The following is a 27,441-nucleotide window of genomic DNA, read 5'->3' on the forward strand; positions in this document are numbered from 1 at the left end:
GAAGTAGAACCTTGCTCATACTTGACACACTTTTCACCCCAATAAATATCTACATCCCTCCTTCCATCGGTGGCAGCCAGAGCTCCCCGAGAAAGCACAGTGGGTAAATAGGTACCCTGTGGTCTGTCTTCCCATCGAGTGACCCTGCCTATCCTGGAGGCAAAGATTAAGAGTGTCATTGTAGAGCTGGAGAGATGGCGCTGATTGTTCTTCCAGAGGTCCTGAGTTCAATTCCCAGCAACCATATGGTGGCTCACAATCATCTGTAATGAAATCTGGTGCCCTCTTCTGGCCTGCAGGCATATATGCAGGTAGAACACTGTATACAAAATAAATAAATAAATCTTTTTAAAAAAAAAGTGTCTTTGTAGCTGGGTGCAATGGTGGCACATGCCTGCTGTGGATGTGGTGTGGGTGCCTGAAAGAGGAGAGCGAGCCCAGGAAAGGGAGCAACTAAGTCTAGGACACTGGCTGCAAGGAGTCTAAGACCTTGGCCCCACTTGGAGTGAACTGGGAGCGGGACAGATCACCAGCTTCCAAGAATGGGTAGACAGGATGCTCAATTCTTTCAATCTCTTTGAAGGAGTCAGGCCTGCAGCTCCCAGCTTACTTGACTTCTGGGACAGGATGGGGAACAAACAGGGACAGGACAGCCATTCTTTTATCATGTGTTTCCAAGCAAGCCATCACCGCTTTGGCCAACTCTTATGGATCTTCAGTGAAAACATTTGGGCCTTTCCACCACACAAGATCTGATTCCAACTGACTTGCTTCCGTTTATACCAGGTTTCCTGGCTCTGGCCTGAGCTGACTTGCACAGAGGGGACCCCCAGCTCCTGTCTTCTCTTAAGCCCTAAGGACGTAGGAAAATCCAGGGTGAGGCAAGAGATGTCCTCCAATGGCATATGGGAGGGTGGGTACCAGTAATGGGGCACACAGTGAGGTCAGTAAGCCCCCTATGAGCTCCCTAGGCTGTGTGAATGCCGCTGGGGTCGGTGAGACCCGCCATGGTCCATGGTGCTGGTGGGGGAAGGGCAAGGAATGCAAATCCACTTGCAGGTTACAGGCTCTACCGATCAAGAAGGGCCCCTGCCAGCACACTGCCACCAGGTGGCATCCCAGTCCCAGGGGAAAGCTTACCACCTTGAAACGCATGGTTTGATGTGTTGTCTTACACAGAAAGGGCCTCTAGGGAAGAAATTCCCAGCTCTCAGGATCAGTTAAGATCAGATCAAGAGACAGTTAAGTTGGGAGGGGGGGTGATTTTAGAATTTAGAAGTCCCGTCACCTTGCAGACATGAGACCCAAAGCAAAACAGGAGAATCGCTAACTGTCCCTTGGCTGTCATCACACAGTTCCCTCTACTCACCTGGATACCCAGAGCAGGTTACTGAGTCACCCGGGGTCACACAGGTCAGGTGGAGAGTAGCAGCGGCCACTTGTCACACAGTGGAAGGAGAGACTGGCTCTTTCTTTTGTCAGTCCTGGAGTCCAGACACCGGGCATATAGCAGTGACCCTGACCCACGGTGGCTCCTGCCCTTGAGAACAGAGAGTCAAGCAACCACATACACTGTAACAGCATTTCAGACCACAGGTAAGCGCCACAAGGAGTGTAAAACAGAATGAGGCAGGCATGGGGATCAGGGGTTACTTCAGTCTCAAGCCAGGAGCAGGAAAGGCGCTCCCAGATGGAGTGTGGGTGGCCGCCTACGGAATGTCTGGGGCAGGAAACAGGAAGTGCAAGCAGACAAAAGCTGCTGCATTCTCTGGGTTCTAGACACTTTTCAGAAACTAGTTCACGTAACTTCACCGCAGCTGATGAGGTAGTAAGACTGTCAGGTCATTTTCTCAATAAGACACTGAGGATGGTGACAGCTCACTTGGTTAGGGGACAGAACCAGGCGGTCTGGTTCCAGAGTTCACCGGTGGGCCACCATTCTGTGTCCGAAGTCCCTGGTGTAGAGTGTGGTCTGGCCTCCATCTTGGATGTGGGGTAGGAACAGAAGTGATGAGGTCTCCGGCCTTTTTGCCACCTAGTGCTAGAACTGAAGTAAGGCCCTTGAGACCCTTCCTGTCCTCCAGTCTCCTCTGAGGTAGTTCAGAGGTCCCAGTCCCTGCCCCCAGCCTCTCCCTTGGCAGCAAACTGGGCCACCTCATTCTAAAGGGATTTGACTCTCCCGGAGAGGACTGGAGACTGGTGAGAAAGGACTTACGGATTAGACGGTGATACCCGGGAAGGCAAAGGACTTAATCGTCGGGGGTGGGGTTCAGGTGTGGGAAGTGGGGCTGGGAGAGGATTTGTATCTCTTGACAAAGCCAGGGTGGACTGCGGAAGCAAGGAGGAAGTGGGGCCCTGGGGGAGGAGAGGGATGGACCTGGGTTCTCATTTTCTCTTGTGACTTACGAACAACCCATAGCAGCAATAATAAGAAGCCCTCACCCCATGCACTCACTGCTCTGCCAGCCACGATGTCACCTGAAATCATCCCAGTGGCCCCAGGGAGAAAGGCAAAAGATTAGTTTTCACTCCAGGCTACTGGCACACTCAGAGAAGAGAGGTAACTTGAGGCAGCCCCACCCCACAAGGCCAGGTTAAGGAGGGGGACCTTCCTATAGGGCTGCCCTCTGAGTTCAAGGGCTTCCTAGAATGGCCCTGGTGTTGTAGAAGTAGAGTGTTCCACAAATATTTGTTGAAGGGTTTAAAAGACTGGACTGTGTTTCTGACTCCCAAATCTCTGTGCCAATCCTTGTGCCACTTTGCCTGCTCTGGGCATCAGGAGATCTGAGGTCAGGGCACCAGGGGAGGGACTTTGATTCTGAGGTCTATGTTCTCCATTTGATGAGGAAGCCACAGAGGCCCTGGAGGCACAAGCCAGCAGTCATGAAGGGAACACGGTGTCCCAATGCCCACTCCCACCCCTGTGCATGCTGCCGCTGGAGAGCCCCTAAAACACATTAGTTCTGGGACACAGAGTAAGGGTGCCACTCAGGACTCCCGGTCCAGAACTCTTCCTGTGCCCAGAGCTGCTCCCTAGAAGGGCCTGAACTTCAGCGCCCTAACTTCCAAGGCTAAGGCTCCCAAGCTTCTCTATGAGTTGTCCACACTTCCTCAGCTCCCAGTACGGTGCCCTGAGAGCCTTGCACACCCCTGTTGCCAACGCTTACCTCCAGGCTGTCTGACCCTGGAGGCCAGTACAGGTGACAGTCACAACACAGAAGAGTCCTTGTTAAGGTCTGGAGAAATGGGCTTCTGGTTGGCAGAAGTCACATTTCAACGGGCAGATAAGGGAGAAGTTTCTGGAAACAGCTTTGGGTCAGGGCTTCGAGGGCCAAGGAGGAGCTGGTTGGAAAAAATAAAGAACTCCGACAGAGGCAGGAGGTAGAAGTGTGTTGAGGGAACAGCAGGGGACATCTTTGACTGATGAAAAAGGGGACTTTTGAAGCCACCAGGGATGCTGGGAAGAGCTGGAGGAGGCCTTGAAGTGAGTCAATGGAATTGGGGTGACTTCTGAGGGAACTAGGGTTCCTGAGCAGAGGGAAGCAATATACCTTGCAGGGAGGGAGAACTGTAGGGTAAAGAGTAGGAAGTAGAGGAAAGGTTAGTGTAGGACGGAGAGTCTCAGGAGTTTACCGGACTATTTATCTAAAATTTCTATTATCAGATTAGCCAATGGCTTCCTGGTGGACTGAACACAGTAAATCTCAGTGGACGCAATGAGCAGCCAGAGAACTGGAAAGGGACAGACAAGAGGGAGAATCCTTTGCTTGGACTTTTTTCTTGGGCATCTACAGATATGGGCTTGGGGAGCAACTCTAGGGACTTCATCCTTGGGATAAACATGTACCCTGTGGTTTTCTTTTTTCTTTCTTTCTTTTTAGATTTATTTATTTATTTATTTATTTATTTATTTATTTTTTTGTAATTTTATTAAATTATAAAAAGTTTCCATTTACGCCCCTCCTCCCAACGCCCTCCCACTCCCCCCCTCCCTCTCCTCCTCCCTCTTTGTCCCCAAGGGAAGTCAGGGTCTCCTGCCCTGTGGGAAGTCCAAGTTCCTCCCCCCCTCACTCCAGGTCCAGGAAGGTGAGCATCCAAACAGACTGGATCCCAAAAATCCAGTATATGCAGAGGAAACCAGTCCCAGTGTCATTGTCAATGGCTTCTCGGAAAGACTGCAGGCCAGCCACATTCAGAAAATCCGGCCACATTCAGAGAATCTGGTTGGATCACATGCTCGTTCAGTCACGGTCCATCTGGCCTTGGTAAACTCTCATTAGATCCGACCCCTTGTATCAGTGGGTGATAGTATCCCTCGCAGTCCTTCGTCATTTTCTTCCTCCTTTTGCTCCTCGTTTGGATCTTGGGGGGCTCAGTTCGGTGCTCCAACGCGGGCCTCCATCTATATCGTCATCCAACGCCAGATGAGGGATCTATGGTGATAAGCAAAATATTCATCAGTATGGTCACGGGCCTATTTATTTATTTTATTTACAGTGTTCTGTCTGCACATATGCCTGCAGGCCAGAAGAGGGTACCAGATCTCTTAGAAGGAGGCCGCATCAGGGGCACAGCAAAGTCCTTTCTTATGCCATGAACAGGCCTTGCCATCTGCCTTGACTCTGGGTGAGGAGAGACCTGGATTTGAGGTAGCTGAGGGTTACTTCTGCATTAATTAATTAATAAAGGAACGAAAGAGTGGGTTCAACTGATAGCTTCCATTGATCTGTCACTGGGCACTCGACATCTCTTGTACTCTTAATGACTTTGAGCAAGCCATGGCCTCTTTGAGCCCCAGTTTCCCCTACTGTTAAGTGAGGCCCCATGAACTCTGTGGGGTGCCGCTTGCTTCCCCTTTCATCCAGACCACCGCTGGCACCGAGCTTTGGTTTGAAGCCCACCACATCCTCTCCTCTCCCCTCCTTTCCCCTCCAGTTTTTGTCATTTGTTTGAGCCCAGACTGGCCTTAAATTTGTGATCTTCCTGCCTCTGCCCTGAGTACTATATTTGTTGTTGTTGTTTTGTTTTGTTTTGTTTTTTTGAGACAGGATTTCTCTGTAGCTTTGGAGCCTGTCCTGGAACTAGCTCTTGTAGACCAGGCTGGCCTCGAACTCACAGAGATCCACCTGCCTCTGCCTCCAGAGTGCTGGGATTAAAGGTGTGTGCCACTACTACCCGGCTCTGAGTGCTGTATTGTATATACATACCACCACACTCCATCCCTGTCTACAGGAGCCTATACTAGGGGGTGGAGGATTTGTGGAGACTCTGGTAATTGAAGCAAGAAAGTGTGGTATAGAAGGTAGATGCTGATAAGCAAGGTCACACCAGGGCTTTAAGCCCCCACTCCCACCCCATGCTTCCTCTGCATCTCTGGTTATAGCCACACTTTGCATCTACCAGAACTTAGCTCATGCTACTGTGCCAATATATGTTGAGAGGTCCTCCTTCCGTGTCCCCCACATCTTAAGGTGCCAGTCAGATTCTACTCTTTCCATGGAGCCTTCTAGTGTCCCTTCACCCAAAGCAAACATTGTCCTTTCTAATCTCTTACTATTAGATTCCTCTCAGTGGCCATCTGCCTTGCTTTTGTATTCTCTTTAGTACGTGTGGGACCAAAGGGTGGTGTGTAAACATTTCTGGGTTCCAGAGCAATGCCTACTACCTGACATACAGTAGGAAGAGAATGTGTCCCTGAGCTTGTGACCAGGTGCTAGGTGCCTGGAAATAGACCAAAGTGGCTGGAGACTCCAGTAGGAGGAGGGGCTGTTGGACTCTGAAAAGAGGAAATTGCTTTATGGTGAAGGGCAGAGGGAGTAACTGGGGTGGAGGCAGTCTGATGGCACAGGCTGGACACGAAGCTGCATGAGTCCACCCACAAGTCAGATTTGTCACTAGTGGGGAGCCTACAGGCCCTTGACCAGATGGGAAGCAGAGAAGCCACAGCAGGACTCTGTGGGCCCTCGTTTCCATGGTTTCCTCTTTGTCTAGCCCAAGGCTGAGATCTGACCAGGCAGCCAGCAAGGGACGCCTGTGTAGGGCCAGCTAGCTAGGAAGTGGTCACAAGAAGTCAAGTCTGAGAATTATGTGCATTAATCCCTTTTAGCCTCCTGCTGCTTTACAGGCCCTGAATCACCCCCAGTTAGTGAAGGCACAACAACGCAGAGGGCCAAACGGACTTGGAGAAAGTTATGGGAAGTGGGCACTCAAACCCAAGCCTCCAGATTTCCAGAGAGAAAGCCACGCACGCCAGCTGAGACGTGAAAGCTTCAGGAGCGGCTCCCAGAGTGAAGGGAAGGTCAGACACAGAGACCTGGGTCCTAGGCGGGGAGGCTTGCCCCTCAGCAAGACACCTCGTTCTTCACCAAGTCTATTCTACAGGTAGAAAAAACAGGGTAGCAACACTGGTTGGTTGCTTTGTTTGTTTGTATTCTAGGCTAGCCTCAAACTCAATAAGTATAACTAAGGGTGATCCTTGAACTTCTAATTCTCCAGCCTCCACCTCCCGAATGCTGGGATCACAGTCTGTGTAGAAAGGTGCCCCATGCAGTGCTGGGGATCCAACTCAAGGTTGCGCATGCTAGGTAAGCCCTCTACCACCAACTGAGTTACATCGGCAACCCCCAGTATCGCCTCTGAATGACCCCCAAGCCAAGCAGGTAGTAGTGATCATAAGTGGATGGCAGAGTCTACACCTGAGTTACTAGAAGCCAAAAGACGAGTCGGGGGCATCCTTTCCCAGTGGGCACAAGGAGAGCTGTCAACCTTTCGGGGTAAGAGCAGCCCAGTCCAGCCCTGTGGAGTCACTCCTTGGAAGAGATCATTAGCCAGCTCTTTTCAGCCTCCTTTTGGTTAAGATGAGGAGTGCCGCCCAAGTAGCTCAGGTGTCTGACTAGGCATCCTGGCTCGCCTCCAGGGCCTCTGCGCGTCTCGCCCCGCCTCTCGGGCTCCTTTAAGAGGCGTGTCTTGGTCGCCAGCCCCGGGGCCTCGGCCAAAGGCTGGGACTTTACTCCAGCGGCTGCGGCGGCGGCAAACGACTCAAGCTTCATCATCTGCCGCAGGCGCCGCGCCCCGAGGCTGAGCCACGATGAGCGGCAGAGTAGGTGATCTGAGCCCCAAACAGGAGGAGGCATTGGCCAAGGTGAGCCTGATCTTGTCCCAGTTGTGGCCCTCGCCCTCCAGCTGGAAGCCGCTGCTAGGGACGGTCCCAGCGAGCGGGCGACCGAGGGAGAGGCGGCCAGTCGCCCCCGCTTGACTAGTGCCTAGCAGACCGCTTCTCGCTCAGTGTGAGGACCTCGGGAAGTTTGGTCATCGCGGTCTCCAGCACGAGCAGCCTTGGCGGTGCCCCCTGGGAAGAAGTGGTTGCTTGGAAGCCCTCAGAAGCGGCTGAGGGCACAAAGGCAACATTCATCCTCGGGGCTGGCAGGGACTGGCAGCAGGGCCGTGGGACAGAGGCAGGGCCCCAGGTTTCCTCCCATTTCCGGGAGGTTTTCCTCTTGCGGAGACAGTGGCTTATGGAAGGGTCCTGGACAGCTCCGTGGCAAACTCCCCAGAGCCCTTGCGAGGCACCAAGTCACTGTGCGACCTTGGGCCAAGCCCTCTCCTGTGTGTTCTTTGATGAAGTCGGAAGAGGGTGGCCGCGGGGTACCTCTGTGTGAAGTCTTAAGTCGCTGGGACTAACTGGGTTGAGTTTCTTTCCGAGAGAAGAGCCCTCCTCCCTCTAGCAAGCCAGACCCTTGACTGGAAAGGGACTTAGTGGTGCCCCTCAGAAAGAAAGGATAGGTCTAGGCTTTGCCTTGGCACCTGGGCAGAGAGGCACCTATCTATTCCATTCAAGTTCAGGGGCTGGCCCGGCTGACGGAAAGACCAGTTGCACTGGATCAGAATTGTTAGGGTCCAGCCCCAGCGTTTGGAGACTCCACAGCCAGGCAGTTTCTTACTTATGCTAGAGTGTAGCAGCAGATGTGGTTGCTGGGGTGGCTTTTTTTCCATGCCAAGTTTACTCTTGACCTGCAGAGGAAGTTTGGCGGACGTGGGTTTGGTGGTGATTAAGCCAGGGGCTACTAAGTAAGGCTCTCTGTGAGGGTGGCCTCCCTTTGCTGTTTAGATGACCATTGTCCTAATGCTGGGATCTGCTTTTGGGGGATGGGAGGGTCTGACCTAAGGCAAAGGGCAGAGGTGGCCATTTCTCATTGGTCCCCTCTGGGGGTGTCCTATAGGTCAGTGACCAGGTAAAGGTCACTGCTGGAGCAGGAGGCTTAGGGAGAGCAGAGGGAGGCCTACTCTCCCCAAGAGCAGATGAGAGGTTGGAGTTAGATGTGGCCTCCCCTTGGAGTCACTGTTCGCCCCGCTTGGTGGCTACCTGCTGGAGCTGCCCCCTCCATCTTGGCTGTCATCTCTCTCCTTCCCTCTTCTCTTTTGTAGTCTTTGAAGCTCAGCTTGGCCACAGTTTTTGAATGAAGGCATTTGAGACTACCCGCTTCCTTCCCTCTGCTCCCATTACCCAGGGGGCAGGCAGACTGCAGAGGGAAGAGCCTGGGATCTGAACTCAGATCCATCCGTATCCCAGCTGTTGGGGGTGTTGCCCAAGCCTCTTGCTTTCATCTCTTCATCTGTAAAATGTGACAGTGACACCTCTTGCGGCTCTGGGAGAGACGGAAGACACAGAACCCAGATAAGGGCTGTGCACAGGACAGGTGCTGGGCATACAGACAGCACTCCCCGTGGCTTGACCAGAGTGTCTGCTAACGGTGTTGATCACTGTTCACTGGGAATACACCTACTTGCTCAGAAGTGAGGCAGGGCAGTGGCCTAGTCCCTTTCGGAGTCCTCCTCTCCTGTCCGGCACTCCTAGCAACACAGCCTACAACCTCATTCAGCCAGAGACTCTAACAGTATGTAAAGGAGGGCTCTGGCAAAGGTCCCCAGTGGAGGGTCCCTTTGGGAAGAGTGAGGTTGGGGAGCTCCCACTTATCCAGCTGTCTCTCCCTACAGTTTCGTGAAAATGTCCAGGACGTGCTGCCTACCCTGCCCAATCCAGATGACTATTTTCTCCTTCGATGGCTCCGAGGTGAGGGGGCATGGGCCTGGGAGGCTGGGGCAGGGGCAGGGGCATGTTCTAGACAATGGAATGATATTCTCTGGAAACCCTGGCAAGCTGAGACAAAAGGATGACTGACGCCACCCACCCCAACCCTTCCACAGGATACTGACACAGAAGCCCAGAGAGGTGAAGGGACTTGCTGGGTGAGCTGCAGTCAGTAAGACCCAAACCTCTGAGTATGGACAGTTAGCATCCTTTTCATCTACCCTGCAAATCTGCTCTGCAGACCTGAAGGAAAATCAATGCCCAGAAAGGCCCTACTCAGTGGAAGTTAGAACCAGGGTCCTAGTGCTGTCAGCTTGAATGAAGGACACTGTGTATGGGGACTGAGGAGGGTGCCCCCTCCCCATCCACAGGCCAAGGTCTTGAGTTCTAGTTCCAGTCATGTGCCAGCTTGGCTGTGTCACCTGGGCCAATGTCACAGATCTCTAGGCTCCTCTTCTGAGAAATGGATTAGACACGGTGCCCAGCTTTTTTGCAAGATAAGGCATGACAAGGTCTGCCTGTGGAATGACGCGAACATGTTGCTGCTAGTGTCAGGATCAGACTCAGCTTCCACACCTAGTCCCTTTCTGTCCTCTTCCCTCTTCTTATCTGTCATCCGAGGCATGTGCCACCCTTCGGGGCTCTTCTGACACACTTTCACTTTTCTTCATAGAAACTTTACTTCTAGACAGAAAACTGAGAGAGTTCCACTGCATTTGACTAGCAATTGGTTGTGCCAGAGAATTCTGTGGCAGACGTCGGACCTGTCTTGTGACTTTTCTGTACATTCACACATCTCCCAGCCCAGGAAGACTTGTGGTAGATAAAAAGATGCCGTTTTTGCTTTCCAGAACTTCAATAAAGCTGTCATCTTCTTGAAGACCTGCTAGCAGCACCCCAGGACAGGTGTACCCAGGAAAGCCATGTGGAGCTCATGGGCCCCTGGACTTATCACCTGCTCACCCTTACCCCACCCCCGATGTGATCTGGCCCCTCTCCCAGTCTACCTAGAGAGGGTGGAGCGGTGGTGTGGGGGTGGCAATGAAGTCTGTCTATGCTGGAGGAAATTTTGGCCTAGCATTTGCTGAAAGGCTACAGCGAGAGGCAGGTGGGTGGAGGAGTGGGAAGATGGTAGCCTCCTTAAAGGGCCAGTTGCAAGATGATCCGACTATGGAGATTCTGCTAGAAGGAAGCGAGAGGAAGCCATTGAACAACTCTGCAGCTCTCTTTTATTTAGGCACAGGCCAGTGTGAGGTTTTGGTAGCTGGTCTCCCAGACACTAAACTTTTGCTATCAAGAGTCCTGGGATGGGATAAACCATTTGTCTAAGGCTCGATAGTTTAATCAGGACTCACATCTGGCACCAGTTCCTCCCTCATAGGATGGTAATTCTCACTCTCCAGATGAGAAAACTTAGGCTCAGACCCGAAGGCGCAAGGAAATGGAAAGCACGGTCAGAATAGAGTCCAGGGCCCTGGATTCCCAGCCAGCACCTTTTCCAGTAAGCCACAGCCTCCTTCCCAGTGAACAACTCCTGAGGTCAAGCATTGCTTCGTAATTGTTTTGGGGCTGCTAAGAAGTGAACCCAAGGTCTGGGGCATGCCAGGCAAGCATTTTACCACTGAGTTACATTACTGGTTTCAAATTCTGCTTCTGAGCAGAGGAAGTATCCCCTCTGTAGCTCGTTTGTGCCTCTCATTTTCTGGGCAGGAGCTCTGGCCTACTCAGACCCTATTACGAATTTGAATTGGGGTTTTTGTTGCCTTAAAAACAAGCACACTCTTTCTCCCCCCTCATCCCTTTGATTCTAAAGGAGTCTTTTGCAGGAGAATGTGGTATAAGCTTGGGGTTCACTTCTCTCTGGCCCTCCCCAGCAGGCACACAATCTTGCCTGGAAGTGAGATCTGAGTCCCCCAGCAAGGAAGGCCAGTGAGCAAGACAGAATAGAGGTGGGAGGAACCCTGGGAGAGGGAGAATATTACTGAATGAGTCTGCAACTTACAGGGCTAGGGTACCGGCCAACCAGAGCCCAGGCTGCCTGCTCCTGGGCTGGGTTATCGTGCAGTGCCCCATGCCAGGCTTTCAGCTGCTTCTGAGCAGGGCAGCAGGAGCCTAGAAAGACCTAACTCAACAGACATGGTGGGGAAGACCCTGAATGTTGCACCTGGGCAGGTAAACTGGAGAGTTCTCCTAGATAAGGGCACTCAGTTTACTACTCCTGGATCCCTGTTCTCTACTGAGATAAGGGCTCTCCTCTCTAGAGGGGGGCATCTGTGAGAAACTCTCATTTTCACGGTCTCGCTCCTCTGTTACAAAGGGACATCCAGTTCTAGCTTCTCAAGTGGTATGGTCAGGCATACACAGTATCTGGAAACACATAAGATAGGAGAGCTGAGATGCAGACCCACATTACATTCCTCTAAAAGCTGCCCAGGGCTGCTGGTGGCACAGGAAGGGTGGCAGTGAGGAAACTCCTAAGCTCAGCTTGCCAGATTGGCTGCTCCATCTACCAGGAAGGATCTGGCATGCACAGTGGCAGTGGCCTGGCCAACCCTTTCTCTTGTTTTTAAGAAGTTTTGTTTTAAATGTGTAGTGTGTGGGGAGGGAGGGAGAGAGCCAGGTGGTGAGAGGATAACTGTGGAGTTATCTACCTTTGCCTGGCCTCTGGGGAGCAAGTTCAAGTTGTCAGGTTGCCAGGCGTGCACATTAAGCCCCACTACCCACTGAGTCATCTTCTCTCTCTCTCTCTTTTTAAAAAAATTTATTTATTTATGTATTATGTATGTATGTATGTATGAATACAATATTCTGTCTGTGTGTATGCCTGCAGGCCAGAAGAGGGCACCAGACCTCATTACAGATGGTTGTAAGTCACCATGTGGTTTCTGGGAATTTAACTCAGGACCTTTGAAAGAGCAGGCAATGCTCTTAACCGCTGAGCCATCTCTCCAGCCCTCTTTTTTTTTTTTTTAATCTTATTTATGTATTTTTTTTTTAAAGTATGAGTACTCTGTCTGCACAGTTGCCTGCAGGCCAGAAGGGGGCATCAGATCCCATTACAGATGGTTGTGAGCCACCATGTGGGAATTGAACTCAGGACCTCTGGAAAAGAGCAGCCAGCCAGTGCTCTTAACCATTGAGCCATCTCTCCAGCCCACACGGAACCATCTTACTGATCTTTTTTTTTTCTTAAGATAGTGTTTCAGTATGTATCCCAGGTTAGCATGAATTTCCAGTGTGGCTCAGGACGACTTCAAACTCGAGACCCTAGTGTCTCAATCTACCAAGGAATCACACCCAGGCTTGATCAGACCTTTAGACACACTACCCTGACTCTGATGAAGGACTGGACTTCACGAATGCAGACTTAGGAAGCATCCCAGAGCGCAGTGATGAAGGGACAGTTGACAGCCCAAAGGGCAGCCTGTATGTTCGGTTCCAGGGCCATCAGCAGATCTATATGTCAATTAAATCAATGGAAGATGTATAGCCAGGAGAGATAGTTCGTAGGTCAGAGGCCACACCCATCGGACTCTCTGGAATGCTTCAAATGATGGAATGGAGTAGACTCCAGAGGAAATGTGAGAGGGATACCACAGAGGGCCTGCCCCTCTCTCCACGGAGGGATTGGCAGCTTAGCCAGAGCACAGGTGTGAGGAGCACAGGTGTGAGGGATTTGGGGTTTCAGTTGACTCTAAGCTCCACCTGAACTAAAGGTGTGACCGTTGCCAAGAGAATTCTTAGGGCATATTGGAGAAGGGGCAAACAACACCTGGGCTCAGCTTTTGAGGTTCGCCTAGGAGGGGACCCGGCCAGGGGGACAATATCCAAAGGGAAGTGATTAGGTGATTGTGGAGCTGTGTGTGAGAAGCGGCTCTAAGGACGGGCAGCACGGGAGGGAAGGGCCAGGAGGGCAGCACGGAGTTCATGGTTTGGGAGGACCGTTGCACAATGGGGGAAATAACTCTATTCTTGGGATGCCTCTGGAGTAGACTGCAGCTTACAGAGAATTAGTGAGGTCGGCAGCTCTGATCTTCTACAGGTGGCCTCAGGGGACAGGGAAATCTTGGGTTCAGATCTGAGCAGGACAACTTGTTGGGGTGGGTCCACGTAAACTAAGACCCCACTGTGCTCCTTTGAGGAATGTGTGACTCTTTTAGGGAAATGTCAGGGTTGGCTAGAGGCACCCTGACTCTTCTACCTCTGCAGGATGTTTGGCAGCTCAGCTGCAGCCCCTGAGACAGCTATGTTCATCTTTGGACTGTGGGTCAATTTCTCAGGGCTGGATGTTATACTGTGGAAGAGATAAATTTTGTCCTTGTGAGGGATGGCTGATTGATAAAAGGTTCCAGGGTTCACCTTCTCTGAGATAAGACCCTTCACCTGATTATCTACCAGGATACTCTGACCCCAGCGTGGCAACACTGCCCACTCCCAACTGCCTTGAACTTGACCTGTCTATCCTACCAGCTCAGGGCTTTACATAGCTGACAAGTTGGCTGGGGGAACCCACAAGGGGACTGGGCCCCAGCCTGGGAACAGGTTCTTAGCCGTGGGGTCGGATTCCCAACCCTGCTCATGCTTTTGTTACAGCCCGAAGCTTTGACCTGCAGAAGTCAGAGGCCATGCTCCGTAAGGTGAGTCTTTGCTGCTACCACAGTTCCTCCCGTCAGAGTTGCATTGTGCCTGGACTTCTCCTGCCTACCCATCACCCACCCCTAGTATAGGTTTTGGTTTGTGTGACACAGTTATTAGCCAACAATTGTTGCTTTATCCCTGAGGGACAAAGTGCATTTCCTTCCTTGGAAACATTGGGCTTCCCTACTTCATAACTAGCCCAAAATGATGTTCTTGCTCATATATCTGAAGAAACTGGGGCCTCCTTTTCCACCCTTGTCCAGTTCCTTCTAAGGGTCATCTGTACTGGTCACCTATTCATTCCTATCCAAGACCCCCACCCCCATCACACACCTATTCTTCTGCCTTGTGTTTCCTAAATCTTTGTGTATTTGCAGCATGTGGAATTCCGGAAGCAAAAGGACATTGACAACATCATCAGCTGGCAGCCACCCGAGGTGAGGACCAATTATCCCACTCCATCCCTGTGTGAGGATGCTTATTAGGCTACCAGTCTGTACCCTGGTCTACTGGACCTGGAACCTCAGAGAGAGACACTATAGTTCCAAAACAGGTATCTCTCGGCACCCGGGGGAGGATGTGAAGGGAGAGACTTGTGAACCAGCAGAACGGATGGACATCCCGGGCCTGTCTACGAGGTGCTTTTGTATGTCTTTGGCCAGGTGATCCAGCAGTATCTGTCAGGCGGCAGGTGTGGTTATGACCTGGAAGGCTGCCCAGTCTGGTACGACATCATTGGTCCCCTGGATGCCAAGGGTCTGCTTTTCTCCGCCTCCAAGCAGGACCTGCTCAGGACCAAGATGAGGGACTGTGAGCTGCTTCTGCAGGAGTGTGCCCACCAGACCACAAAGGTACGGTCTGTCTGCCATTGAGTGATTTGATCATGGCGGAGACAGTCAAGGAGAAGCAGGAATGTCACATAGGAATGAAAGCACCAGTCTCAGAGTTTGAGTTTCACAGACCTGAAATCTCAAGGTTTTAGATGAACATGCTACCAATCCATCTGTTTTCTTCTCTTCTTCCCTTTCTTCCCTCCCTCCAACCCTTTGACTGAAGATTGAACCCAGGGTCTTGCGCACGTTAGACAGTGCCCCACCACTAAACTATACCCCATCTTGTCACACTTGCATTTTTCTAAGTAAAAACTTAAAGTAACTCTCTATTGTTGCCATGATGACTCCCCCAAACTATAGGAATGGTGTATGCGGGGAAGATCTGAAACTAAAATGCAGTCCTTTACTGAAGATATTTTGGTTTAATAAAAACTTCACTAGTGTGAGAGTTAGAGCCCACCTGGTACAGTACTCGCCCCGCACATCCAGGGCTTCCACCCCAATACAGCAGGGAGGTGAGTGGTCTACACCTGTAATCCCATGATTCACAAGCCTGAGTGACAGTGGCGCACGCCTTTAATCCCAGCACTCGGGAGGCAGAGGCAGGTGGATATCTGTGAGTTTGAGGCCAGCCTGGTCTACAGAGCTAGTTCCAGGACAGGCTACAAAGCTATAGAGAAACCCTGTCTTGAAAAATCAAACAAACAAACAAACAAACAAACATGTCTGAGGCAGGAGGGTCTTGAATTTGAAGTTAGCCTGGGCTATATAGTGGGACCTAAAAACAAACAACAGAAAACACAAACTATAAATTACTACAGCTGAAGGTGTAGCTCAGGGACAGGCAGCTCACCCAGCACAGACAAGGGCCAAGGTTTAATTCTCAGCACAACACCCCCCCCCAAAAAAAAACCCCAAAATAAAACAACAACAACAAACTCAGAAAACTACCTCATTACATCGTTATTACTTCTCTTGTTTCTGTGGGGACCAGTGAGATCCTGTCTTGGACTAAACTATCCTTGGGCAGCTATGGGAGGTGTGTGCGTGCTGGTGGTCCTGATGTAGGCAAATCTAGGATCCCTGCTCCTCCAAGTTTATTTTCAAAACATCAGGGCGACAATTCCCTGCTAATAAAAAGACTGAGGCGCTGGGGAGATGACTCAGCAGGTAAATGCCTTGCTAGCAAACCCGAGAACCTACATGGCAGAAGAGGAGAGCAACTCCCGCAAGTTATCCCCGGAGCTGCACAGTTCCACTGTGGTATGTACACACACACACACACACACACACACACACACACACAGAGAGAGAGAGAGAGAGAGAGAGAGAGAGAGAGAGAGAGGGAGGGAAGGAGGGGGAGAGAGGGAGAGAGGGACATAGACAGACAAATATAAACATATTTTTTTAAAAAAAGAAAGGAAGGGACTGGACAGATGGCTCAGTGGTTAAGACATTGCCTGCTCTTCCAAAGGTCCTGAATTCAATTCCCAGCAACCACATGGTGGCGCTCAGCCATCTGTAATGAGGTCTGGTGCCCTCTTCTGGCCTGAAGGCATACACCCAGATAGAATATTGTATACATAATAAATTAAATAAATAAATAAAAAAGAAAGAAAGGACTGAAGAGAAAGCTGGAGCCGTCGTTAACCCCTCCTCCCCCAGGAGCTGCAGATGGGTTAAAGCAGGGCGACCTCTCAGCAGAGGTTCACAAAAAGCCCACCCAGTACAGAACCTGAGAGGTTGGGGACACAAACGTGGTTCAACCTGCTACTTCCTTAGAGCTTAGGTAGAATGAGTGTCTAAGCCCGCAGGAGAGGTGGTTTCGACCCAAGCGCCATCTGGATGCTGCCCAGGGAAGCACACAGTAACTGACAGGAGGACAGAGGCCATCAGGAGAACCTGCTGGACAGTATGGACCTTGGATGTGACCTTGATCCACCCTAGTCCTTTGCTAGAGGAGGTCACACTTCCACCCTGGATGACATCTGCATCTCTACTGCTTGCTCTGTTTGTACCCAGTGAGCATTGGCCCTGAATTCAGTGACTTCCTTCCGCTGTCTGTCTGTTCCCAGTAGCTAGGGAAGAAGATAGAGACCATCACCATGATTTATGACTGTGAGGGGCTCGGTCTCAAGCACCTCTGGAAGCCTGCAGTGGAGGCCTATGGAGAGGTAAGAGGCAGGGAGGGGAGAGGAGCAGGACTCACAGGATGAAGGGCACAGTGGCCTGGAGGCCTGGGCTACTGAAACTAGGACCACTTCTGCTTTCACAGTTTCTCTCCATGTTTGAAGAAAATTATCCTGAAACACTGAAGCGTCTGTTTGTCGTTAAAGGTAAGTTGGGAATTTCTGGTGATGGAGTCAAATAAGAACAAGAGGCCGGAATCATTGCCTGGGGCAGACTGAGTGAAGGGCAGCCACAGGAGAGGCCCAGGAGCCTGCTCAAAAGCCTAACCTTGACCTTAGCCTGTACAGATGCTCTACAGCTTCCAGAGCACGTGAGCCACCTGGCTCCATAGGATTTGGGCTGGTGATGCCATAGGAGGAGACTGGTTGGCTACAATCCTTGTACAGATTGGAAGCCAGACTTCAGACATGCTTGGCTGAGCCTGAAGCTTAGCTGCCCCATGAGTGGAGATGGGTGGCTGATGAAGCTGGCCCCATCTGAGTTACCGTTGCTCTTCGACTTCACGTGGTCTTGTCCCTCTTCCAGCTCCCAAGCTGTTTCCTGTGGCCTATAACCTCATCAAGCCTTTCCTAAGTGAGGACACTCGTAAGAAGATTATGGTCCTAGGGGGTAAGTGGCCCAAATGCTACACATTGGTGAGTGTGGTCCAAACAATGTCTGGCATTGGGGGTATGGTCACAGCCTCCAGGGCAAAGACCTATCTTCTACTTTGGGAGTAGTTGGGACATAGGGGCAAGTGGAGACAGATCTGTGGCTTCTTGTGTTTCCTCACATAAGGAAGCAAGCACTGGGCTCACCATGCAAGTTCAAAGATGAACAGAATCCCAGGGCTTATCCTAAAGGGGCTTACAGTATTACAGGGAGAGACAACACAGAGAGAAGGCTATGGTGTGAACCAGAAGGCACTAGAAAGAGCATCAGGAGGGAGTGTGGAGATCATCTGGGGGCAGGCAGGAGTGAGTGGCTCCACTCCCACAAACACCTTTTCAGGACTAGGTGCCAGGCTGCCAGGATTAAGACAGTCCCTTGGCTAGCTCTCAGCAAGGGAGACACAAACGTGCTTGTCGGCGTGATACATAGGACAAAGGGAAACCACAGTGTAGTCACAGCTAGCAGCAACTCTATCCCACCAGAGTTGAGGTGAGAGCCATGTCTACCCAAGCTCCACACAGCAACATGAGCAAGGTGGAACACGGAGCAAAGCAGAAAGAGGAGCACCGAGTAAAGACCTCCCTTAGGATGGTACAGGCGGCGGTCATGGAATGTGAGGCAGAGGAAGCTAAACAGCAGAGATCGACTGGCCGCAGAGAGGAGGTTAAATCACGAATAGAGGCTGACTGTGCAAAACCTACCGATGTTGAGGATCCAGGAGTCTGCAGTGAGCCGGGGGACATCCAAGTCCTAGTGCAAGTGGACTAAGAGGAGCCCACTGGGGACCGTGAAAAGGGTTGGATATGCAGAGGAATGGGAGAGTGTCAGGGCCCAGGGAAGGTGTGACCCCAAACCAGCCAGAAGGACACACAGGAACCAGGCCTACTGGAGACAGGGAGTGGGCTGATGGACTACAAAGGTGGACTTGGACAGGCGCTGGAGTTGAACTGGCAGTAGTAAGTGATTCCGAAGGTGTCTTCAGGGCTGACTTTAGATAACACATTACAAGTGGTGATTTTGGTTTGCTTCTTCTTCTTCTTTTTTTTTTTTTAAGATTTATTTATTTATTTGTTTGTTTATTTATTTATTTATTATGTATACAGTGTTCTGTGTGCATGTATGTCTGCAGTCCAGAAGAGGGCACTAGATCTCATTACAGATGGTTGTGAAACACCATGTGGTTGCTGGGAATTGAACTCAGGACCTCTGGAAGAGCAGCCAGTGCTCTTCACCTCCGAGCCATCTCTCCAGCCCCTTGGTTTGCTTCTTTACCTTTGGGCTAAGACAAAGCGAGAGTGGCAACTTTGGGCTGGAAAGGCGGTCAATGTCTAGTTTCCCAGCACTTTGGAGGTTGAGGATCTCCAGGTCCAGGTCTGTCTGGGCTACATTCTAAGTTCAAGGCCAACCCAGGTTACATAGTGAGACCCTGTCTCAAAAATGATAGTGTGGGCTGGCTCCACGGGTAAAACATACGCTTGTTATACAAGGCTGATGACCTGAGTTTGATGCCTGATCCCACAGTGGAAGGAGAGAAACAACCCCCCAAAGCTGTTCCTTAGCGCGTCCACATTTATGGTCCCAACACACACATACATGAGATACAAAAGAACAAGAAAGCACTTAAGATACCTCAGGACTAGGGAGGTAGGAGGTTGAAACCAGACAGTGAATTCCAGGTCAGCCCGGGTTGCACAGTGAGACCCTATTCCAAACCAAAGGACGTCAGGACTGGGTAGGTGAAGTTCCAGCTTTGGCTGTGGCCGATGCTGTTCTGTGTAGGATGGGAAGACCTCTCTGGATTTTCTCCCAGCTCTCCAGCTCAGCTGGGAGAATAACAAAATCAGCGCAATAGGTTTTTCTGGGTTTTGGTTTTTCTGTTGCTACCACCCACCGAGTGCGTGAGTGAGGCAGTTTGGTTCCCTGGCAGCAGAGCTGTGTAGGAGGTCCGGGCTGTTCTCCTACCCACACTTTAATTTCTTTCCACCAAATGTGCCTTGGGCAGACTGGGAAGAAACAAGATCTCCAACAGAGGAGGGGTCAAAGTTACTCCACGTTGGTCATGGAGTTTAGCAGTGCCAATCAAGTCACCCCGAGGCCACAGGTACTGTGTTCTCAAGAGTCACAGGCTTTGGGGTCCTAAACAGCTGAGGCCTGACAGACACAGGATTGTCAGTGTCCCAGCCATCTATGCAGAGGATGCAAGGCTAGTGCCTAGCCTGGAGTGCTGGGAATAGACGGTCTGTACAGTCGGCATGGTTTCTGGGATTAAACACTGTGCCAGGCTGGTATTTCTTGAGGAAATGATTCTTGGCAGCAGACACTTGAGAGCTAATTGCCCCAATCGGGAGAGGAGTTAGTTAGAAAAACAACAACAACAAAAGCAGTCAACCAGCGCAAAACAACAAGAAAAGACATGAAGTTGACTGGGTAAAGCCACGTAAGCCCATTTGAGGGGTCCCTCCCCAGTGCGGTGCTCTTCCAGTCAGTGTAGGAGAAAATGGGAGCAGCAGAGCTGCGTAAGAACCCGTACCACGACATTCCCCCCCCCCCCCCCCGCTTTTGTCCCCATCCACTATGACAGCAGCCCAGGGTTTCTGAACCCCGGACCAGGCAGAGTTGTCCTCTGGGTAATGGCTCTTTCTGACGCTTTATAGTACTGTGTATGCATCATGTGCTCACCAAGTACTCCATTTTCCCCCAAGACACAGTCTCACTATGGAGCCAAGGCTGGCCTCACACTAATGGTGCTCCTGCCTGCAGTCCTGGGTGACATGTGCACCATGCCAGCCTATGCTTCCTTTTAAGGCAGGGCCAGCCTTCTCTGCCTCTTCAGGACTGACCGCCAGGTACGAAGTCCTGCCTAGTGACACATTTCTGTCCTTCCCTCTCCTGCCAGCAAACTGGAAGGAGGTTTTACTCAAACATATCAGCCCTGAACAGTTGCCTGTGGAGTATGGAGGCACTATGACCGACCCTGATGGAAACCCCAAGTGTAAATCCAAGGTATGAGCCACCAGCTGGAGGTCAACGGGGAGTCTTTGCTCAGAGGGCACCCTGACTCACCCTGTGCTCTGCTTCTAGATCAACTATGGCGGTGACATCCCCAAGCAGTACTACGTGCGAGACCAGGTGAAACAACAGTACGAACACAGCGTGCAGATCTCCCGCGGCTCCTCCCACCAAGTGGAGTATGAGATTCTCTTCCCCGGCTGTGTCCTCAGGTAGGGCTGCCTGCTTCCAGGGGTCTGAGCCTTCGTCAGTGCCAGTGGGTGGGCTGCGGTGCAAGAAACCCAGTTGCCATGGACACACACACACACGGGTGGATGTCCTCTGCAGGTGGCAGTTTATGTCGGAGGGATCAGACGTGGGTTTTGGGATTTTCCTGAAGACCAAGATGGGGGAACGGCAGCGGGCAGGGGAGATGACAGAGGTGCTGCCCAACCAGAGATACAATTCCCACATGGTCCCTGAGGATGGGACCCTCACCTGCAGTGAGCCAGGCATCTGTAAGTATCTGGGTCTTGGCAACACGTGAAACTCATCACCTTTCTGCTTATGACACGCCTCTTCCTCTCTTCCTCAGTGTGTTGGTCACCTCAGTGTCAGCCTAAGAAGGGGTGCTCTATGAGGCCACCTCTCCTGGCACAGGGCAGGAAAACTAGATTTGGAAAGATGCAGTGGATAGACCTTCTTACGATCATGTGCTGTGTCACTCACTGGCTTTATGGGCTGCTAGGAACTTCTTGGTCACCCTGCTTTGGGTATTTGTAAAGATTTCGGTAACTCTGGGTCTAAAGGTTTTAACCATCGCCACATGAGCCCCTGCAAGCGTTTTTGTCCTATGTACGCTGCCTTCTCACGTCCTGTGTCAACCTGGAGGTGATTGGTGCTCAGGATGCTTAAGGCTGGCATTTTTTTTGGCATGCTGTGCTCTGTGAAATCCTTATACCCACATAGTCAGTTCTGCCTCTCTGACTTCTAAGGGGACAGGCATCCCTGAAAAATATCTGGCTGCTGTCTCAGGCCTAGTTAGCCTTGGAGAAGGCCCGTGCAGCCCGGGCTGGCCCCAACTTGCAGTCCTGCCTCAGCCTCCTACGTGCTGGGATTACAGATGTGCTCCACCTTGCTCAGCTCCCAAAAGCAGGTGTTCTGAGCTGGACTTGACAACTGGCTGTGTGTGGACTTGGGCAAACGACTCGGCCTTGCTAAGTGTGGCTCCTGATTGCTGCAACTGGGATCTTGCAGAGAAGCCAGGTTCCATGTGATAAGATCCGTGAGGTGATGGGCATGATGCCAGAAATAGAGCATGCGACTCAGCACTGACAGCCATCTTTATTACTATTATTAGGGTAACTAGGAGAGCAGGACTGTCCCCAGAGATGGCAGAATCCCTGGGTGCCACTACTGAGGCTGCACCTCTGAGATGGCAGCACTAGCCCTGCAGAGATCTGCTTCTTCCTTCCCATCCAGCAACCTGCAGTGCTGGTGCTCCTTCCCTAGGGATACACTGGGCGCAATCTGGCTCCCCGAGGAGCAGGATCATTCTTGTTAGCGAGCAGCCAAGTCACAGGGGCAAGCATACTCTGTGCTGCACTGAGAACAAGGATTGGTGCAGCCCAGGCATTGCCATCCACAAAGGAGAGGGCACTTTATACTCGCGGGTAGACTTCTCTTTAGAAGAGGAAGCTGAGGCATAGACAAGATGTTCTCTTTCCCATCACGTAGCTAGTGTAGATGCTCAAAGAGGACACAAGAGGCTCCTAGTCACAGACTGAGGGAAAATTAAAACATTTATTCTTGCTGTGACAAGAGTCCCAGATCAAGGAAGCACTTCCCAAGGCCATGGAGTAGCAGGAGGCCAACACTGTTCATCTGAAGGATAAACAGCCTTTAATACAGCAGGACGGAAACCGCAAACCCTCATTTCAGTCCTTCCTGAATCTGTTCCCCACAGCAACCCTTACCTGCCTGGGATCTGTTTATTTGCTGGAGGAGCAGAGGCAGGCCACAGGATAAAATTCCCCTTTCCAGATGGAAAGGCAGGGAGGTAGGGTCAGATGTCATTGGGAGGCAGGGTTGTTGAGATCTAGAGATCTAAGGGCAATGCCTCTGAGAACCAGGTGACCCTTGCAAAGCGGAGCATGATTTCCCCATAAAGAATTAAACCTTTGGGTATGTCAGCTCCAAATGGTACAAACACATCCTTCCCTGGGCTTCTCTGCCCCTTGCTCAGGTAGACTGAGGAGAGAGAGGCCAACATTTGGGTGGGTTTCACCTTCTCCCAATTACTTTCTGAGAGCCTACTGTGTGAAGTGCTCAACTAGAGATGGAAAGAATGGAGAAAAGAATGAAATGGACTTTGAGCGGGAAGATACAATGTGGACAGGAAGATCTGAAACACTGTAGGAAGGGGTCAGGCAGTGCTGGGAGAAGAGGCTCGCTAGGCATGCATACCTGCTTGCTGAGAATGTCTAGATTTGCCACCTCCTCTCCCAGAGTGCTCCCAGCTAGTATCTCTCCTTCACCATAGAATGAGGGAAGTAGGCTAGAGTAGATTTCCTTCTGGAGTCCATGGATGCCCCAGAGAAGTGGTTCTGAATCTAAGAACCAACACTGCCCTCTCATAAATAATGTCTATTGTTCCCGTTACTCACAGATAATGTAACCCACCTACGCATATCATTTTAAAATCAATATGCTCCACCCGCAATATAAAATAGAAACAAAAGGAAGTCAGTTTGAATATAATAATTATTATGAAGTACCAAGGATTCAACCCGGGGCTTCCTGCATGCTAGGCAGGTGCTCTAACCCCAAGCCCCAAAGCTAGAATTTACACATTTTACTACTTATATGAGAGGCAACACAGCACCAACTTCCCTAAAGAACAGCATCTTTCTCTTTGGGACACTGGCCTTGAAACCTCAAGGTGCTCCAAGGGGCCAGTCACCCATCACATGCTGAGATGCCCTTGACTGGAGGGCCTCCAGGGACCCCATGGGCCTTTGAATACATGACCAGTGTTACTCTGTGCCACACAGACCTACGAGCTGTAACGACTGCCCTTCCCTATGTCTGTGCCTCCTACAAAGCCCTTCCTTGTGTTCGAGGGCAGATTTTTGCTGAGCAAAGCATCTCAATCCTGGTCTAAGGAGATGAAAGTACAGTGGACTCTGGTTGCCCAGAGGAGGGGAGTGTGTGATCTGTGGGACCTCTGGTAGAGACGGGAATCAGATGACTGACACCATGAAGTGTCAGGGGAAAGGAGTAGGCGCTGTGTGGACTGCTGGCCCAGTGCAGTTTATCCCGGGGCGAGAAGTCAGATGCGGGGAAAGCGAGGAAGGAGCAGCGCAGACGGGTGCTGCTGTTCTGTTTGGGGCTTAGCTGTCCTGAAGGGCCATCCAAGTGAGATGGAACAAGCGTGCAAAGGAGCAGAGTTAGAGCGAAAGCAAGCCTGTTCAGTGGCCAACTGTGGCCACGCTCCTTCCTAGAGGACACACAGCCCACAGCCTCCTCCTCTGCCAGCCTGTCAAACACTGCCCATCCCTTTAGAGGCCCTGCCTCTATAGCAAGCCTGCCAACCACAGTAGAGTCACATATGAAAGGAGCATGGCCGTTATTCGGTGTATGTTTGGAGAAAGCGGGACAGTGTGAGAAAATCTGCCCTCCGGAACAGTGTCATTCCTGGGCGCTACCACCAGAGAACCTCTAATTGCAGACAAATACCCCTCCCCAATTATTTTTACACATAAATTAACGAAAATGTTACCAACTGTTCTGATGTTTATTGTGGCTTTTGTATGTATCTTAGACACCACCCCCACTCTGTCTATGTAGCTCAGTCTGGACTCAACAGTTTATAGCCGAGGCTAGTCTTGAACATCCTTACCTTCCTAAGTGCTGCGATTACAGGTGTTTGCCACCATGGCCAGCTAAGCTCTTTCTTTTTAATATCAGAACAGTGTTCTAGAAGACAGATTACAACACAAATTGCTCAAGCAACTCTCCTTTGATGAGCAGCCCATCCTTTTATTATTATGGGCAGGCATGCAGTGAGCACCCCTTGCCCCATTAATCTTCTCAGAGGGTAAGCACCTGGTTCATAAATTTTGCAGAGAAATGGAATGGGCTGGGCTTCCTAGGATCCAAATCAGGCAGGAGTATGGACAGGAAGGCAAAGCAGAGGGAAAGCCCAACCCCACCACTGCCCTACTATGCGTCATAAAACCCTTTTCACCGATGCCAAGTACGACTGCTGCTGAGTTCAGAGCTACAGTGAGGAAAAATGTGATCACACAGATAGACTACAAACCCGGTGCTTTCCCCCACAGATGTCATTGCCACAACTCTGGCTGCTAACAGTCAGCCTGGTCTAAGGAAGCCATGGCTGCTGATCTTGAAGGCCTTTTCCTTCCAAGCTCTTACAGATGTGAGTCTCTCTAGGCCTGTGCGGTGTCAATACATTTTTTCTTCCACTTTATGAACACACTGTCAACCCGGTGAGATTGAGTTTCAGAAGGCCAAGACGACTTCCAGGACTTTCCCCTCCATCCCCTATCACACCGTCTTGCTCAGTCAGTAAAATCCAGCCCTGCTCACCTCCTCTCGCCTCCTGGCGAAAACTGCCTGAACGTTTCCTTTTCTGCTCCCTCAGATGTTCTGCGCTTTGACAACACCTACAGCTTCATCCACGCCAAGAAAGTCAGCTTCACTGTGGAGGTCCTGCTTCCAGACAAGGCAGCAGAGGAGAAGATGAACCAGCAGGGGGCAGTCACGTCCAAATAACAGCTCTCGCCTGCCCCCCTCAGAGCCTTCCTGTCAGTTTCTTTATAGTAGCCACTTTCCTACAACCTGGTAGTCCGAAGAAACTGGGCTGGAGGGAAGACTTCAGACTGCACAGGAGACCCGGGCCAGAATCCAAAGAGGACAAATAGCTAGGGTGGGTCCTTGTCATCAGATTGCTAAGGGGGCGTCTCCGGAAACTGGCTCTAAAACGATGTCTACCCTGTAGACCTGCCAACTTCACCTGCCCAGTGACAGCTAAGTCAGGGAGAGGAGGGGTACACAGGATGGCAGCAGGGAAGAAATTAGAAAGAAGTGAAGAGATTGGGGTGCCACGCTCAGGGAAGTCAGCTGCTGGGAAGGACATTTGCTCCTAAACGAACATGGAACAAACCTCCATGGTCGTAATGATGGTTGCAAGGGAGCAGGCTGCTAGGCACATGATGGGAATCCCCACCTCTTCCAAACTTTTTGTAAAAGGTTTGAGTATCACCCCACCCCCACCCCAGTCTCAGGAGTAACCCAAGTCGGCACTGGAAGGCAAACAGAGGGGTCTCTCTCCCCTAGAGAACCTCGCCAACTCCTGGGCCCCACTGGCTGCCTGTTTAGTTCCTAATGGTTGCCAGTGACCCAGAGTTCTGTGGGACTTTGGTACCTAGCCACTGCTGTCCAGTGAAAGAGAAACTTTCCAAAAGCACAAGGGTAATTACCTTTAGGAATGACAGATCTGAAAGGGCCCAGGAGGCCGTGGGTGGGTCCTAAGCCTCTAAGTAAGCCTCCACTTGAGCAACCCTACACAAAAAACGGGAAGTGGGAGTGAACAGCACACAGAAAGCACTTCCCAGTCTGAGTCTCCCACAGTGCCTGGGAACCGGTCTCCCGACTGACCTGAGAGAGGGCTCGTCAGGCCCTTCTCTGTGGAGGCATGTAACGGCAGGGCAGCCCTGCCGTGGGTTCCTCTCGCCTCTGGAAGCCAGGGAAGGAGGCTGCCCGGGAAGGTGGCCATAGGGCAGGCAAGCATCTGAGCCAGGGGCAAGGGGCGGTCACAGGCGACCTTGCAATAGCAGCTCTTGACCCTACACACCTTGCGAGCGAGCGAACGCCAGGTTACGGACTGCCCAGAATTCTGGAACGCGGCCCCAGGCCCTTGCGAGGACCCCCTTTCCCCTCAGAATGAGACCCCGGCCCAGCCTGAGGACTCGTTCACCACGCAGAGGGAGCTCTGAATAGGTGCAGGGCTAGCAACCAGAGAGGGCCGAGGCTACCCAGGATCTAGTCACACACCTCAGGAACATTTCCTGGCCTTGGTTTACAATGCTCTTAGGTACATTAACCAATGAATAAAGCAATTTTCAAATCAAATGAAGTAGAATTCATTGCCTATCGCCGGCTTCCTAGCGGTCTCTACACTAGATTCAAACTTGAACTTGTCAGAAGGCAAGTAAAGAACTCTGGCTAAAAGGATGCACACACAGAGGCGTTCTGACCCTCTCCTCTCGCGTGAACTTCCCCAGTAGTCCTACCAAGATGACTTCTGATTAGCGCAGCCGCTGAGTGCCGTCCGCCATCTTTGTTTATGGCATGAAGATGCTCCCGACAGCCTTCACGGTGAGGGCGGAGACCCCGCCCCATTCGGTGATTCCGGACGCACTGGGTGGTTCGTTCGCGCCGAGCGGCGTTGGCGAGCGTGTGCGGCGTGAGCAACGGGTACTAAAAGGGAGGGAGGCAGCGGATTATCATCACGTGGTTTTAGGGACCGTCATCTAATTCCACTCCAACACTACCGGTGTTTCAAGGCCTGCAGACAAATCTACCTTTCCCACCCGCTCCGGCACCGGGCCCTGTCCCCACTGACCCTCAAGATCCTATGAGGACACAGGCTGAAAACGGTGTCTTCCACAGGGAGTCGGTATCAACCTTTCAGATCTTTAGTCACGGATTAAAAAGAAAGGCTAAAAGAGCAGTACAGAAACCCCGCTCCTAACTACCTGGAATTGTTGCAAAGATTTTTTTTTTTTTTTTTAAATACGTATCCCAGGCCGGGCCTGGAATTCCCTATGTAGACAGTCTGGCCTCGAACTCAAGTAATGCCGCCTGTTTTTGCCTCCTAAATTTAAAATCATTCGCCACCATGCCTGACTTTTGAAAATATTTAAGATATTTTGTATGTGTGTGTGAGCGTTTAGCACGCGTGTGTGGATGTCTCTGGAGGCCAGAAGTGTCAGATCCCCTGAAGGTGGAGTTACAGGTGGCTGGGAG

The 27,441-nt window shown here is 51.3% G+C and overlaps 1 protein-coding gene and 1 long non-coding RNA gene across 2 annotated transcripts; both read left to right on the forward strand.

Moving 5' to 3' along the window:
• The first annotated feature begins 1,456 nt into the window (after positions 1-1,456).
• LOC146893905 (uncharacterized) lies at positions 1,457-6,585 on the forward strand. Its single transcript, XR_015002767.2, has 4 exons — positions 1,457-1,596; positions 4,498-4,649; positions 6,107-6,381; positions 6,496-6,585. It is a non-coding gene; the product is annotated as an uncharacterized LOC146893905 (long non-coding RNA).
• Positions 6,586-6,981: 396 nt separating this feature from the next.
• Positions 6,982-26,544, forward strand: Sec14l2 (SEC14 like lipid binding 2). Its single transcript, XM_048449949.3, has 12 exons — positions 6,982-7,141; positions 8,995-9,070; positions 13,682-13,725; positions 14,104-14,163; positions 14,389-14,577; positions 16,638-16,733; positions 16,835-16,895; positions 17,275-17,358; positions 20,297-20,403; positions 20,482-20,621; positions 20,737-20,906; positions 25,055-26,544. The coding sequence occupies exons 1-12, from the start codon at positions 7,088-7,090 to the stop codon at positions 25,183-25,185; spliced, it is 1,212 nt and encodes a 403-aa protein (XP_048305906.1). The 5' UTR covers positions 6,982-7,087; the 3' UTR covers positions 25,186-26,544.
• Positions 26,545-27,441: the final 897 nt, after the last annotated feature.

The sequence above is a fragment of the Myodes glareolus genome, chromosome 8 (assembly GCF_982192425.1).
Source record: "Myodes glareolus chromosome 8, mMyoGla1.1, whole genome shotgun sequence".
Lineage (NCBI taxonomy): Eukaryota > Metazoa > Chordata > Mammalia > Rodentia > Cricetidae > Myodes > Myodes glareolus.

Coding starts and splice junctions, on each gene's coding strand:
- Sec14l2 (XM_048449949.3), top strand. CDS start 7,088: ATGAGCGGCAGAGTAGGTGATCTGAGCCCCAAACAGGAGGAGGCATTG. Junction 14,578..16,637: donor GTGCCCACCAGACCACAAAG/GTACGGTCTGTC, acceptor TGTTCCCAGTAG/CTAGGGAAGAAGATAGAGAC. Junction 20,404..20,481: donor ACCCCAAGTGTAAATCCAAG/GTATGAGCCACC, acceptor CTCTGCTTCTAG/ATCAACTATGGCGGTGACAT.